Genomic DNA, 16,778 nt, shown 5'->3' on the forward strand with positions numbered 1-16,778 from the left:
ACACTGCAGTAGCCAAAACATTACCAACCCCATTAAAAGATGAAGAATGTGGCAAATGAGGCATGGCCAGGCTACAGATATCTGTAGTCTTTGGTCCTTCTGCAGTGAGATAAATCTTCTAGAGTGTCTTCCCTCAAATGCAGCAATAACATTCAGCTCTATATATAATTCTCCAGGGCTTTGCTCATATCTGGTACTTTCATTGCAGTTACCTAGAAGGCAGAGGGTAATACAAACCGACAGTTGGAGGCAGCAAGGAATCTCTGGAGGCCAAAGTATTCCCAGGGACCAAGCTTCAGTTGTCTGAGGTTGTCCACTTCTTGGGAAGGCAGTCTCTAGCAGACACTCACAACAATGTCACCCGTTGGCATGCCAGCTAATCCTGAGCCATAAGCCTTCAGCTGGCTCATCCTCCATCCTTCTGTCACTCCTAGTCTCCACGGTACATTGTTGGTGCCCACAGGGAAAAGCACAGTCCAAGACCACATCAGGCCCCCTAGATACCAGATTGGGTCAGCAGATCATCACCCACTGCTGCCATTATCTGTCTCCTCCCAGGGCTACCAGCTGAGGTATGGAGATGCGCTGGAGGTGCAATGGAGCTTCTGGTTTGCTGCTGGAGTGAATCCCTCCCTGGGAACAGATCTACAGGGGGCCCAGGAAGGCACCAGCCTTTGCCATAGTGGGAGTCTTGGCTTTCACACACAACAAACTCTGCTTGTACTTCCTCTCCTCAAGAGGAGCTTTTGGGGCTTTCAGGCTTTTGCACCTGCAGGGTCCTGGAGAAAATCTGGTGAATCTTTCTTGTCATCACTGGTGATGCACTTTCATCATCCCACAGCTCTGCTAATTGGCAACATGGAACCTCCCAGGCACAAAAGCCCATGTCCTCAGCCATGGTGAGAAATCCCCAGCATTCCTCAGCCCTAGCCCTGTGGAGCTGCACTGAGGATGAGGCTGCTGATGTCACAGGGGCCACTGACCCAACACTGCTGGGGTCTGTGCTCTGTGGCACATCCTCACCACGGCAGGGCATGTGTCTGCTGTTCACAGCGAGGTCCCTGCCTCTGTCCTGCACTGACTGCTGCTATGGGAAGCCATGTTCTCAGCCAGGCAGTGCTTCTGGAGAGCTGCCTCATACCTACTGAAAAGGCTGTGTCCACTTCAGCCAGGAATCAGCTGAACAGTAGCTCAGAGTCCCCTTTCTTCAAGAACAGGCCAGACCCATTTGAGGTTGCAGCATCCTCACATGCAGCAGCACACTGATGCTCCTCAAATGTCTCTGACATCCCTTTGTCAATCCTAGGAGAAACTTTGAGAACAGCCACAAGATTTCAAAGCACAGTCCAGAAACTGCTGCACAAACTGCTGCACCTGTTGGCTGCCCCAACAGATGTGCAATTCCTCAAATCTGTCTCCAGCAACCCAAGTCTGTCTTCGGTGATGGCAATCGTTCACTGAGGAATATTCACCTTACCATACCAAAACAATTTAAAATTCTTCAAACAAGCCTATGCTGAAGTAATTCCTTACTTATCCAGATCAGAAGTCCACCACAGTATCTTAAGATTTGAATTCAGTACTCAGTGGATTAGGAGAACCATGAATTAAGCCCAGGGCCATACCAGGCCTTGCCTATACTACATGACTAATAATAATAATAATAAAAAAAATAAAAAAAATACTGTATTAGCATATCTTCCTGGTAGTGATAACTAGAAATCAGCTAGAAGTGAAAATCTGATTTCAAGCTGCCTGCATATGTGAAGGCATGGCTACATATATATATATATATATATATATATATATATATATGAATATAAATGTCACAAATGCATGAGAAACTATTTTGAACTCACATTTAAAAAACTAAGAATAACCAATCTATTTGTTTTATATTTGTTACCTTCTAAACTATGCCAACACTCACCAGTGGTGATGCTAAATGGCAGGTGGAATAAAAATGGAATGCTATAATGGAGTGACCTGAATTTGTCAAGCCAGGGAAACTTGTCCTATTTCATGATTCCCACTTCAAAAGCTATGCTGTCACAAGAATGGGGTCATACAGTAATTCAGGCTGAAAGAGACCTCAAAAGGTCTGTAGGCCAAAATCTAGTTCAAAGTAGGGTCAGGCATGAGGTGAGGCCAAATTACTCAGGGCTTTACACAGCTGGTTCTTAAAATCTACACAAGAGACTACATTCTCCTTGGGCAACCTGATCCCATGCCTTACTGATCCCGTTCTGGTCAGTTTGTCTTTCGAAGCTTCTCCCTGCATCCAGCCTTACACCCAGGTTCAGTGTCTGACTGTCTCCCTTCTTCCCACCACACGCTGCTGTGAAAAGCCAGGGCCCGTCATCTCAGTACCCTCCCTGCCAGTGTCAGCAGGCTGCTCTTTGCTCCCCTTCCAAAGCTATCCTGAAAGCCCAGCCCTGCCAGACTCCCCACACAGAGCCTGTGCTCTGGGCCTGACCATTGTGGTAGCTCTCCACTGAGCTCACAGGAATTTATCAGGTTCTCAGGGTGCCAAACCTGAGCACAGTATCCAGATGTGGTCTAATAACTACTGGGTAGAGGGGATAATCATCACCTACTAATTGCTCACTCACTTTGCTCCTATTAATACATCCTACTGTGATGTATTAAAACCAACTCCCCCAGCTGATTTTCAACAGATCTGCTGCCCAAACTTGTCAGTCCCCAGCCTTGCATCATGCTCAAAGGCTCTTCCTGAGCAGGGGCTGGATTTTCCATGGGTGTTTATTCAACTTCATGAGGTGGTCCCACTTCCCCAGGGATTCTAGGTGTCTCTGTATGCCAGCTTGCTGACTGCCCCCTTCCACGTTCTGTCATCTGGGAACTTCATAAGCGAGCACTCTGCCATCTCCTCCAGGTCACTGATAAAGATAATAAACATAGCATATCCCAGGACAGATCCCAGACAGTCAGTACCAGCCTTGAACCACTGCTCTCTGAGTCCACTCATCCAACCACTGTTTCTACCCCTGTGGTTGACTGATCCTCCTAAGCCAAGAACTGGGCTCTCCACAGGTGTAAGAGAAAAAACCCCATGTTTTAGTATGAGCAGCCAGAGTATTCATTCCTTGTCTCATCTAATTCAAATATGGTCTGGATTGAGACACTTCATGGATTACCACCTGGACCAGCCCAGGGTGGAGTTTAGTTTGCAGCTGCTTCCCACCCAAGGAATCACATCTTCATCTCACAGCTCCATCCATTATTGCACATTTAAATCTTTGACTGGCAAAATATTTTTGACCTGTTCTGTATCTCTAACTGCATATTCCTCCCTTGACCTCTTGCTCCACCTCTGCAGGAAATCATCTAACCCTGCATCCTGATGGGCAAAGGGCTCCCTCAGACACTAGCTCACTACGTTTGAGAAAAGCCAAGAAAGTGTTGTGTGAATCAGTCTCCATATGACTGTCCATGCAGTGTTCAATGAACTTACTCCTCTTTGCAGAGGACTGAAATACTTTTGATTTTTTATGTATAGAGACACTTTTTCAGTAAGTCACCCAAACACCACCAATATCAAATTCACTGCATTACTTAAAAAGGCCATGTGAATCCCCCTTTTTTTTTGTGATATTCTCATAGGGCTTGAAAAGTATATTTACTCCCTTACTCTGTTCCATCATTTTTCATTTATGAGTTTTCCTCTTGCAGAGCTCTGGCTCTCAGCCACAGCAGATCTGTGCAAACAGGTACATCTTCCACTGATGGATGGGGATGAACCTTTGTTCTCAGGGGCTGTTTTTGTTCACCACTGTTCATCAAAGCCTTGTGGGTCCAGGAACACACATAAAAAAGCAGAAAGCACCTGCTAATGACAAAGCAGGCAGAACTTTAGGAGCTTGAGTCAGTCTTTTTCTTAAGATAAACTTGGATTTCCTTATTTGTATTTGCATCATTAGACACAACTAACACAAAGGAACAGTATAAAAGTGGACGAGAACATGGCAGAAACATCAAAAGAAGCAGAAAGGTATAAAAGATACAAAAATCCCAAATAGATAACAGGGTATGTGCCGATTATTTTATTTTTTTAGCACATGATGCTTTTCTTTTGAGGAGTTTTCCATGGCTACTGCCCATGTTTTATTGAACTCAAATGCTGCCTCCACTCTCCACTCCACTCCACTCTCTCATGAGGACTTCTCCCCAGTTTGGTAGCTCTCCCCTTCACAGTCAGTATTTCCACAGCAGTCTACACCATATGAAGAAACATAAGAACCATAGTTCAAATAAGAAAAACAATATACTACAGTCTTAAAACCTTGTTTTCAAACCTTTTTCAGCACATTAAAAACATGTATGAGGATGTGTATGAGGAAAACTAAAGAGGCACAACTCAACAGGCACTGGAGTTCTTACAAATAAACATTGCCACAGCTGTGCACAGAAGCCAAGACCACGGAACACCTGGGGTTTTCAGCACATACCCCCCATCTGACCTCTCTTACAAATGTACATGACAAAACTATTTCATTTCAGTTTCTGCTCTGTAGAAAATTAAAATATCATATGTTTCAAAAGACTAGCAGCAGAAATGGCAGAAAGAAAGCAAATACACACATCTGTTACTTTAATGACAACGGCTCCTACATGGCTGTATTTCTCTCTGGCACATGAGACGGGAGAGTTCCCCTTGCCACACACAAATGTGCCATGTTCTGAATTCTCACTCCTCTCATTTCAGCATTCTCACTCCTCTCAGAATTTCAGCACCTCTCAGCTGCAGGAATGTATTGGCAGCAGATACCAAATGACAGAAAACACAAGTAGAATGCTCATGTCTCTCAAAGCTCACCCACTATGCATACACTAAGGCTTTCTTCGAGTGAGTTGGCCTGCACTCTCATGAAAAGGTTACACCACTTCTAGTGCAGTTGCTAGTTTAGCAGTAGTTGGCTACTGCCAAGCACAGGAGAAGGTTCTCAAAAAAACCCACCATACTTTGTCACATCAGTGTGCCAGGTGACCCCTCTGACCTCTCATGATGGAATGTGTGTGGTGAAATCCAGATTTGCAAGAACATGGATGAGGATGCATGCAGGTGTACAGAGGATAACCAGAATACAGCAGATCTTCAATGTTCCAGAAGTTGCCCGAGTCCTGGCAGAAGCCACTCTGATCCCTCACCTCCTAGAAGCATTTCCCAGAAGGCCTGGACACAAAACTACTATCCTGTTGTACAGTCACTGGCTAGAAATAGCAGACCACCTGGACACAATGCCTGCAGGGGAACTGAACAGCTTAAGATGTCCAAAGGTCTGAATTTATATGGTTCAAAAAAAAAAAAACAAAACAACAAAACATCAAAATGCCTTTTGATATCAAGAGCATGACAGACAAATTACACATAAAAACAAAAGGCTCACACAAAAAATATTTAAAGATTTGAAGTAATTTCCTGGCAGAGATGAAACTTCCACTCCTTTTGAAATTAACACAACAGAGAAATGGAAAAACGTGGCTGAAAGACTACAGAAAATGATGTGAGGTTTAGTATCTCCCTATGTCTAGCAGAGGTAATGGCTCTCAGGAACATCACACTTCATTAACAGGAACATGGAATCACGAGATTCAAATGGAGGATCCACTGTGAGAAACTCTCCAGTTGTCTCAGTCATTCACTCCAGAAATTTTAACCGAGGAACACGTGTGCTATTTTTTACCTTTATAACAAAATGGCACAATCCAACTACTGAAATAACTATTTAGAAGTCCTCATCATTCTTGAATTTAAATGGGATGATGGGTCTTAAGCAGGGAGGACTACAGCACTAAGGACTTATTTTTCTTACAGAAAACAACACAAAATAAAACAATATTCCAAATTCAATATCAAATAGTAGCACAGAAACTAAGATGACAAAGTCACACGTTTTAAATGTAATAATGAATTAAGTATGGACTTAAAGTCTTCTCATGTTACATCAAATATTTTATCTAAAGTAAATATGACAACACTAAATGACAGCAATTCTGTGTCATGGCCATCTCTCACTTCCATATTTTGTTTAAATGCAAAAATTGAAAACAAGCAATGGATACTGACCAGATATTAAATAACAGTTACAGAAGATAAACAATAAAAGTAAGAGAGCACCTTCAAATAAGAATAAAATTAATTTTTAGATCCTTACAGAGATTAAATACTATCCCATGGAGACTTAGTGTAATATCCCATAGCCCACATCACACATTTTTCAGGATAGCACCCAAGTATATAATCATTAAATGCCGCTGAAGTGATACATACTTCCTGAGTAACTTTTCCTGTTCTTTCCATGACTATGAAACATGGTTTAGCAAAACTTGATCTTCCCTACTGCAACTGAGTGAATGGAAACTTCTACCTAAATCTCTTCATATTATTCCTCCTTTTGACTTAGAGAACAAAGAGTATTTGGGAACTACTTATGTTTCAGGGGAGTCCCTGCTTGCCTTTTCACTGGATAACACAGGCCAGATTTTGTAAGACAGCTTCCTAATTTTGGAACAACACTATTACCTATAACCTTGGAAGGAGCCTGGTTCACTAGATGTTGGGAAAGTGAGATATCAAAATGTAGCAGAAGTTCAACTACTACTTCTCTTGTGAATTACCAAACCGGTCCACACCTTTTTCAATGCACCCTGCAGTCCAAGGACTGCTTTTGCTTTACAGCTCAATGCCTGTGAAACAAGCAGCACAACACCTGCATTTAGAAACACAGCTTATCTCAAGTTGGAAAGAAACCATGAGGATCATCAGGTCCTACTCCTTGCTCCTCACAGGACTACCTAAAAATAAACTTAATGACCAAGAGCGTCATCCAGACGCTCCTGAACTCTGTCGAGCTTGTTGCTGTGACTGCTTCTGAGGAGGCCACTCAGCGACTAAGGACCCTCTCAGCAAAAGAGCCCATGTGGCAAACAGAAAGATTCAGAAACCTGGCTGGCTGGAGCCCACTGAGAGGAACGAAAAGCAGCAGTGCCTGGGCACAGGACTCACAGTGTCCTGTAAAAGAGAACATCCGTACATGAAGGAAGGGGAGAATCATCCCAGGCTGCTATGAAAGTACACTGATATTAGTAAGGAAGAGCAGATAATCAGGGTTTCACAAAATGCTGCTAAGGAAAGAGGTCACATTGAAAGATTTAATGAGAGGCACCATAGGAAACATTGTTCCAATGCTTAAATGCTGCTATCTGCAATGTGGACCTGTGCGGGCTGCTGCTATTAGGCAGCTTTGAAAGCTCTTGTTTCCCAGTGGCTTATGCCTTGACCTCTTTTGCCCCAATTTTAGTTTAGCACATAAATGAATGCTGCCCTACTTCTTACCTATAGAGGTTAGAATCCTCTTTAGCCAAACTATTCTAAATTCCTTACTAATAACATTTTCCCTCAGCAGTAGCCATCGCCCTTTTCCCACAAAAACTCTTGGCATTAGTCTCAATTCTATGCATGTTCTTACACATTTTCCTCTGAATCAGAGAGCAACATATCCACAGTTCTCCTCTCTTAAATAAATAACATCATCATCACAAACTTTCCGCATCTTGGCTTTCATCTTGAGTACAACACACCTGTCATAGGTCATCTCATATCAAAAAACTGCATTCCTATCTCATTTATCTGCTGATTCCCTACTCCTTACTGATCTCTCCAGCACCTTTCAAATCAATAACCCACCTCCAACACCCCACTTCTCACCCAACCACTCGCTTGGACCCACAGTTGTTTTCATCACCTAAATCATAGAGATTATAGCAGAAGATAATTAAACCATCATTTATTCATCTTTTGAAATGGTCATTGAAGGATAAGAGTAAATACCTTTTGGGGAAACATAAAGGCAGTTTCTATTGTGTTTCAGTATCTTGCATATCAAAGACTCCAGAAAAATGGTGATGCACACCACACTCAGGTAATATGTTACTGCATCTATAGACATGGCTATAAAACATACCCAAGAAAAGCTAACCCCCAAAAACTTCTTTCCTTAAATTGAACACCTTATTATTTTATTAAATAAGGATTAAAAACTCTTCTCCTCTTCAAAATACCTTCAGTATACAAGAATTTAATTTTGCCCAATAGAAATACACTACAAGAAACGCAAGAACCTGCAAGTTTAAAGGATATCTACCAAAAAGCCAGCTGTTCCAAACTAGATTATTTCAAGCTGCTGTGATCAAGAAGAAAACTGTTTTACATTATCAGCTTGTCTTCCCAACATAGTAAAGAAAAAGCTTTTTAGGATAAGATTGTTTCATTCTAACACAATCTTTTATACTGTAACAGCAACTACAATTACCACTATTGATATTGCTACTAAGTTCTCATGTTTCTTACACTGCATGTCATAACTTGTGCAATTGTCTTCTACCTAGAGAAAAATAATGAAAAACAACAAGACTGACACAGTATTACAGAACATATTATCTGAAGCCATCAGCTCACTAAATCTGTTCAGAACCACAAATATGTGACCTGAAATTTCTTTTTTAATAACAAAATTACTTCCAAGTAAGCAGGGACAGTGTTCAGTAACACTGCTTTGATTTGCAAAATACTCCATTCCTTTGTGTCTACATATGTGAGGTAGGATACAAGCATAGAAAACACAGCTAGCCAAATCAAAACGTTATGTTTGATCCATCCTTCAAATAACCTATATGTTAAAGTAATTCCAACATACTACATGGTCATTGAAATACTTATTTGCAGGGGTAGAAATCTGTATTTAGAGGCTTTCTTCCTTCTCACATCGATGCAATGCTGCTGTTTCAAAAAGAATATACATCTTCATTACAGAAATGGAAGTGCTACTAAAAACCACATCATAACTGTACTGAGGCACTGAAAAAAAAATGCAAGCATGAAACCTTTTCCTTACTGTACACACTGTACAAGACCATGTTTATTCTGCCCACACAAATACAATGGCACGTGGGGAGCACTGCGAATAGATCGGATCTTTTAGAACTTTAAAGCAAATCAGGTGGAGGTTTTTTGTTTGGTTTTTTTTCTTCTATTTTTTTGTATTTCTAGACCAGTTGCTAACATTCAGCTTCTTACTTTTCCATGATCAACAAAATAGCACAAGCTGGACTCTTTGCAATGAAGAGAGCATCCTAAGGATGTGGGGCAAACCTACTGAGACATCAGGAAGTTTGCCTGTCTGTGGGATAGAAGTCGCTTCAGTCAGTGTTAGGATATTGCACCTAAATTAATAATCATCTTTTGTAAAGGCAACATCCAACAAAGATGTAAAGACTGGAACAGCAATCTCTGAGGACAACAGGAGAAAAGAATGCATGCAGATTCTTCTACTTCTCCTCGTGGATGAGTGGTCTTGGTCAAGTGAATTTTGTCATTTTGGTCATTACAGAACCATCAGAGTAGAAGGATGGACATCTAGAACTCATCTTAGTCGTGTGTTTGTAGACATGAGGCCTGGATCAAACAGTTGCGTACCTAAATGTGTCTCTTTTAAAAAGTATTTGTAAGATATGTACTGCACCTACTTGGATGAGGTAGGGATGTATCCATCTCTACACTGTACATATTTAAACACAGGCGAGTTTGTAAAATCATTCCATTCACAAACTCAGAATTTTGCTTATTGCTACTGTCCTGTTTTAAGATCCTCGTATTCTCTATGTGCACAACCGTGAGAATATTCAAACAACGTTCTTGACTTTGTACTCATTTTTGCACAGGATGGCTGAATTAAAGAATTAACCCCACAGAGTGATAGGGATAAGTGTGAATGATAAATAAACTTGCAGCATCCAAAACCTACCCTGTGCATTCACAAAAACAGACTTGGTAATCTGTCAAAGACAACACATGCAAATAAAAGCAGCAAGAAAACTGCACACACCCCTCTCGTGTTTCGTGGTACCTTTTCTGGAGTATCAGATGACAAAAGCTATGCCAGAAAAATGTATTAGGGTTCAAGACATAAGGTTTTTTTGCAAGTTACTCACAAACTGAGCATATTCATTTTTGGTGAAAATGTCTTTAATATTAGTATCTTTTTGTAAACTAATATTTTTGTTCACAGAGATCCAAATGTCAAAACAGCAAGTGTCAAAATATTTGAAAAAGGGTTCGATTTTGCTAGAAAATAAAGTCAATTGGCAGAGTCAAGTATAGTTAATACAGGATTCTAATTATCTGAGGTGGAACAGGTATAGTCACATTAGAACTTTCAAACACTTTCATATTTCCTTCCTATTAGTGGGTTAGCTAGCCCTAAATATTCATTATCTCAGTCTGTGACAGGTAATAAACCACCATGCTTCTGGAATCAGTGAATTACCTTTAAACACTAGTATAAAGATTACAATCCCTGTTTAGATTTTGCACATGAACTACAGATCACTGAAAGTTTCCTGTTGCACTGCAGCAAGAAAAGGAGATGTAACAAAAACTTTATTTGCCGCAAAGTACAGCAAGATACTTTGGTAATCTCACAAAAATGTCATACTGGAACTTGTTACAGTAAGTTCAATTTGATCTTTTAATGTAATACAGTACATTTTTATAAACTGAACGTTATCATTGTAGAGGAGCATGCTAACTGAATGTTAGCAATTTATCTTTTATACATAATTATAATCTACTGTAGCTACTGTACGCAGATCTCAAAATGTTAGTACATAAAATATTCATTTTCTTTATATGAGATGAGAATGAACTTAGAAGAGGTTTGAATATAAGAATGACATATTTGCTGTGCCTATTTCTCAAGAAATAATGATTTACGCATTATTACCCAAGAAATCAACATTTAAATTGCAAAACTATAGTTTAAATTTACAATAAACATTATGATCAGTAATGGTGCATCAATATTCCATGAAGTTTAACCTAACCATGTTTATGCACATAAAGCCTCAAGAGTCTGCAGCAGTTTCAGCATTAATTTTTCATAATTTTTGTATAAAATTGACTTAAAGGTACATCTTCCATAAATGTTTTCAGTGCAATTCTGTCAAAGAGGAAAATACAAAGCTAGCTTTCAATCATTTTACACCATAAAAAACCCTCAACAACTTGCATTTGCACTGCTGAAGCATAAGTAAGCCGGTTCTGTTTTGCCAACTATTTCAAAGCCAATTCTTATCAACCATAACTGCCTTTCTAGTCAGCATTTCCCCCGTATCTATAGGTATAAATGTTGAAAAGCTGAGTACTGGAAGAGGGGGGAGGTTAAGATGAGGCAGAAAAATCTAACTGTTTATAATACTTTTTCCTAGTGGTACCAAAAAATGAATAGTGAAAAAATTCTAAGGGTTGCTTGCTTTATTAGTGATCTTACAGTTTGGAAATCAGTAAATCTGAGGTTTAGTATTATCCTTTCCTATAATCTTTACAGATAACCTTCTGATAATAACTTATTTATTGATGGATTATGTGAAAATGCTCCATTATTCAATGAAATAAAATTTTCTTGGGTTAGAAATCGATTTTTTCATGTGTTGTCAACTGTAGGGAACCAGAGGAAGAACAGCACCTGAAATTATGATGTGTGCTCAGCTAAGCAGAGTATAGTAACTGATATATTTTGGTTCAAAGACAGTTTGTAAACTGTTAAACTGCATACAGGATACTGCTCTACGTATTTTGTTGCTTTTGTTTTTTCTCAGATTATAACTAAAAAAAAAAAAACAAACCAAAAAACCAAAAAAATCCCAAAAACAAACACCCCCCCCCCAAAACCGCCCCCCAAAAAAACCTAGCACAAATCAACCTCTCTCTATTGTAGCACAAAATAAAAATGGAGCTTCATTCAAATCTTGAATACCTTTGCTGTAACAACTGACAGCTGGTTATTCAACAAAAACTTAGATCTTCATACCAAAAAAAATTTGGCTCAAAAAACAAGAACAGAACAGAAAAGTACAATAAACTCTCAATAAAAGGATCTCTCATGAGGCAACCTATCATATACTACTGCTAGATACGAGTTTCAAAAAAAAACATTACATCCCATTTTCAGCACATTTTTCATAAACATGCAACTTCACTATAAAATACAAAACACTTGGCTCTCAAGAACAGCTTTATAAAGACACACTGCATCAATAAAATTTCTCTTTGTGATTAACTTTACATTGTAATAAGAACTGTATTTTCACTAATGTTTATATATCAGATTTCATATTATAATGTAGTAATAATTTGCTCTTTGTGAACATCATGTTCAGAAGGAAATATCTATACACATTAACATACTAGACTATTAAAAACTCAGTTACAGAATTTTATTGATACAGTAGATTAATAAAAACTGATAGGGAATAATAAAGTGGGTAGGGTATTCAGTACATTATTTAATAACACACCTTTAAAATTAAAATATTTTAAATCCTTTTTGAATTTTCAATGCCACTACAAGTCCAGAAAAGTCTGGCATCAATACTGAGGTGTAAAACAAAACTTCTTTCCAAATTTGCATCTCTTGTATTATTCTATCCAATATTTTTCAACTGTAAAAGAAAGTAATTTAGCACCTCTGATGATAGGTGGGTGCCTGAAGGTAAACACTAGGTTATATTCATGAAGGAAACAACGACTTTTTTTTTTTCTTCCTCTTCTTCTCCTTGACAAATAGCGGCAAAAGAATGTGGCACTATTTGTTCAACTGACTTGTTTTTCACAGTTAAATGTCAACAAGAGTACAAATACAAACACTGACAGATATTGCTTGAGATCAATTTTCACCAAACTCTGTTCTTTTTTTATATCAATCGCTCCAATAAACAGTAGGGTACTGTCAGTTTAAAGCCGCAGATAAAAGCTATACAAGCACTTTATAAGTCAGAAACATTAAAAAAAGAACTATTTACAGTTTTCTTCTTTAGTTCATATGTCTACAAAGCCAGCGCACATTACACTTCACAAAAATCCACAGTTAATGATATCAACATGTGTGTGGCTAAAGCTTGTGACCTAGGGACTGCAAATGCAGGGGCAGTAAAATAGGTTTCGTCTTTTCTTCAGCAACCCCATTTGTGCACTAACAGCTTCATTCAGTCTCAAGCTTTATATTAAAAGCATTCTTCAAAGCTTTCACCTGGAAGGCTGGTAACTACATGCTCACTCATCGTCTTTCCCTTTTGGAAGTTCTGCGACGGACCTATTTGGAGAAAAGATATTTTAAATGTTTTTACAGAAAAAATTAGAAAAATTCAAGAACCAATACATTTTATAATGGAAAAAATGGTCAGGCTCACTCAATGATGTTTGAGTATCCATACAGAGTAGCATTCATTACTCATTTTGTCTCAAGTACAAGTCTAAGTCAATGACATGAACTAATTTCATTTGATGTTACTGAGCCTGTATCCTTAATGGAATTCACAACAATGCAGTTTCCTTTCTCAGAGTTTTCATACACTCAGATGCTCCATCAGATGTATCCAAAAGTGTGAAGGAAGTCTCGGTTTTAGTATGACTGCTAACATTGCAAGTGTATTTGTATGAAATAAATATAAAAGGGAACTCATTTTAACATATGCTGGTAAGATGAAGAGATTGGTTCAGGATTCTGTTCCAAGACTCCACACTTATTTTCTAGTACTATTCATTTTGTGTGTCTGTTTTATATAAAGAAGCTTTAGCCACTATTAAAATCCAGATGAGAAGAACAGGTAGGAGTTACCTGGAAATTAATTCCCATTAGATGCTACACAATTCTGGCATACAGATAAGAAAGGCTACATGGGACAGAAACAAGGAGATACTTAATGAAAAGTGATATTTTCTAAGAAATGTAGCTTCTGTAGGAAACTACAGTGCAGCTCCACTACACAACAGTGGCAGCTGACAACCACCCCATTCCTTCAAAAGGAGGAAGTTAAGTTCTATAAACGGGAAGAAGTCATTCTAAGAACAGAGGTCGTTCTCTGATCATCAATACACAGAGCACACCACAAAGCCTCACAAAGAACAGTTCAGCCATTTGTCTTACATTGATTGTGGAAACTTCCTCTTCTTCCATTACTTCTTCCTGAGGAATGTCATCACTGACAGGTGAACCACTCTGAAACACGTCCATCTCTTCACTGGATTCATTCTCTTTACTGGCTGCTTGTTTGGAACGTCCCCCACGGCTACAATGAGAAGAAAAATAAACATCACCTTCACAGCACATGTACATCTGCAATATGTACAAACTGTATGAGCAAGTATTCCAGTTCACAGAAACAGCCGCCTTACCATTTCATGTTATAGAATGCTGCTGTCATTTACACCTGTCTACTTCATCCATGCACAGAAATGAAGTGAAACTAGGAGGCTGAACACCACTTGAAACCAAAATTCTTCCACACAGAAGGCCAGGAGAACAAAGTTGAACAATTTTGCCTCTATAGACACAGCAGATTTTTCTCTTCAGTGCCACAATACAGGCTTAAAATAGGTCGATACAACACTCACTAACCAGTGAACAGGAAAAGCCAAACAGCCAGAGACTGAATAATGTTTGTTGGTTTTCTCTCTATTGGTTGTTTTTCTATATGGGTGGGGTATCTCTCTATTGTTGGTTTTCTATACTCTACTTCTCCAGGACCTTTTACACAACAAATTTGAGTAAGTTCATCTACATCCTAGAAGAACCCATATTGCTACTCATCAAATTAACACTACAATGAACCTAAATGCAAACCTTCCAAGCTGTCTTAGGGATAACCAGTATAACAACACCTTAATCAGGATAATCTAGAACAATCAGTCAACAACAGCTTAAACTGTCTGTGTTGGTTATGGGATTTGTGCCACAAACAAAATGCACCCATTTGCTTAAAATGAGAATTAGCCAACACCCCTTGCCTTCAAAAAAAAGCCAACTACAGATGTATCTAAAACTCCACAGCTGCACCCACATGACAGTAGCACAATTCAGAATCAAATCACTGGATCATCCCATTTACTTCAGGTGCAGTCCTGGTGCACCCAAAGTTGGTGATGTTTTGGTTGAAATGAAACCAGACACTCAGTTCTGGGCACACACTTTAATCTCCAGTGGGGGCACAGGTCCAAAACAATCATATCATGAAAGCGGTAGAAATTTTCAGTCCTGAGAACCACTAAATTCAGACAAAATAGAATCTTTCAACTGCATAGCAATTATGGTATTTCCAAACCAACCAGCATGCCATCCCTTAACACCAATTAGCCCAACTCAAGTCTTCCAAGACTGACAGAAGCAACAAAATTGGAAAGGAAGCAAAAGAATTATTCACAAGGCAGGGTCTTCCTTTCACGTATCACAAAAACAAGTCTGTTCACAGGTGCTAACTGGTAACCCAATTTGTTATCAGAAACAGGTTATACACTACCACCCACAGGATACATTATCACCTCATACACAAAATCCCAAATTCTCATGCCAAATCCATTCCCAAAGAGCCCAGAAAGCTTTCAGCATTTGGTACAAATATATTTATCTTGTGGTATACAATGCTGGCTCAGTCTATCAACTTCTTTCAGTGAAAACTGATGTAGATGAGGGAGAAAGGCTTGACTAGAATGCACTTTAAACAGCTACTGTCTCACCTTTTTCTTGCAGATTTGGAAAAATAACAGTCAAAATGTGGGTGGCCTGATAAAACAAACAAACAAACAAACACAACCCATTTTTTTTAATGTAATCTAGAACAGACCCAACAAATTTGAACCCTGAAACAACTTACTTGGGCTCCCCCTGACAGAATAACATATATACACGAACAAGAGCTATACCTGCTACTGATTGTGAGCAGTGACATAATTTACTGTCAGCTTAAAATGGAGTAAAGAAACATACCAACTTCACTGAGAAAAGTTATTTAAATATTTAGTAAAGGGCATCTTTGACAAACACCACATAGCACATCAACCAACAGTAATTTGTTGGTTTGTCTTCCCTGCATGGCAGTAGCAGTTTCCAACTCTTGTTCTACTGCACTTGTAGCAGTGACTTCTGGAGTAACCAACCAGTGTTGGGTCCTGTGTTTCTAGTTGCAGAGTAAAGGAGAAGCAGAGGTCTGACCTGAGGCAGGGCAACTGGAAAGGTCAGGATGCTGTGCATGGAAAATGCCAGATCATGTGATCTGGAGTGAGTCCAGAATTTGAAATGAGGGTACAAGCTTGTTCAGGCAAGGTTCTCCTGCAGGGAAGATCCCTGGTATAAGGCAAGTCAGTACACTACACTGCCAGAGGAAGAGCAATGTGATGCTAGCTAAGCCCAGAAGCCAGAAAGACAACAGAGATATACAAGTGCCAGACAGTAGAGGTCCCTGAGTAGTGGTCCAAGGAATTTATATCAGGTTCTAGAAAAGTAAGTATTCTCCATGAGCTGCAGTTTGATACAAGCAGGCAAATAACCCCTTGTGCACCTCTGCTTACATATGTTATCTATACACGTACAGAAAAGGTACAGATACCTGTATTTTCCTACAGCAGGCACAAAAACCGAAGCTAGCCAACGACAGCGTTCACCTTCATTTGGCAACTTAATGCACTTCAAAATTTCAGAAGCTACAGCTCTTCACTGATCACAAATTTTATTCACATGAAAATGATTCAAGTGTATATTAAGAAGGCTACAAATTAGAAAGTGAACATTAATTTAAGGAGAATCAGAATAAACTTAATTCTCCACAATTGTTTCATCACAGTAGCAATTTAATTCTTTCCCGCTATCCAAAACAAACAGGGCCACTTTCCTCTCCTCTAAATCCTAATAAAGCCCCATCTTCAAGGC

The 16,778-nt window shown here is 39.3% G+C and overlaps 1 protein-coding gene across 5 annotated transcripts in view; it reads right to left on the reverse strand.

The window, feature by feature from the left end:
- Nucleotides 1-10,027: 10,027 nt before the first annotated feature.
- The window catches only part of PDS5B (PDS5 cohesin associated factor B), a 101,996-nt gene continuing 95,245 nt past the window's right edge, over nucleotides 10,028-16,778 (reverse strand). For 3 of the 5 annotated variants that reach the window (XM_086881623.1, XM_086881625.1, XM_086881624.1), the window contains exons 34-35: nucleotides 14,004-14,145; nucleotides 10,028-13,169 (exon numbers count right to left, since the gene is read on the reverse strand). In XM_086881623.1, coding sequence (XP_086737749.1) covers nucleotides 13,134-13,169; nucleotides 14,004-14,145 — 178 coding nt within the window. In that variant the 3' untranslated portion in view covers nucleotides 10,028-13,133. The remainder of the gene's footprint in view (nucleotides 13,170-14,003; nucleotides 14,146-16,778) is intronic. The other 2 variants (XM_086881626.1, XM_086881627.1) reach the window with 1 other exon arrangement.

The sequence above is a fragment of the Cyanistes caeruleus genome, chromosome 3 (genome assembly GCF_971803275.1).
Source record: "Cyanistes caeruleus chromosome 3, bCyaCae1.hap1.1, whole genome shotgun sequence".
NCBI classification, from domain to species: Eukaryota; Metazoa; Chordata; class Aves; order Passeriformes; family Paridae; genus Cyanistes; species Cyanistes caeruleus.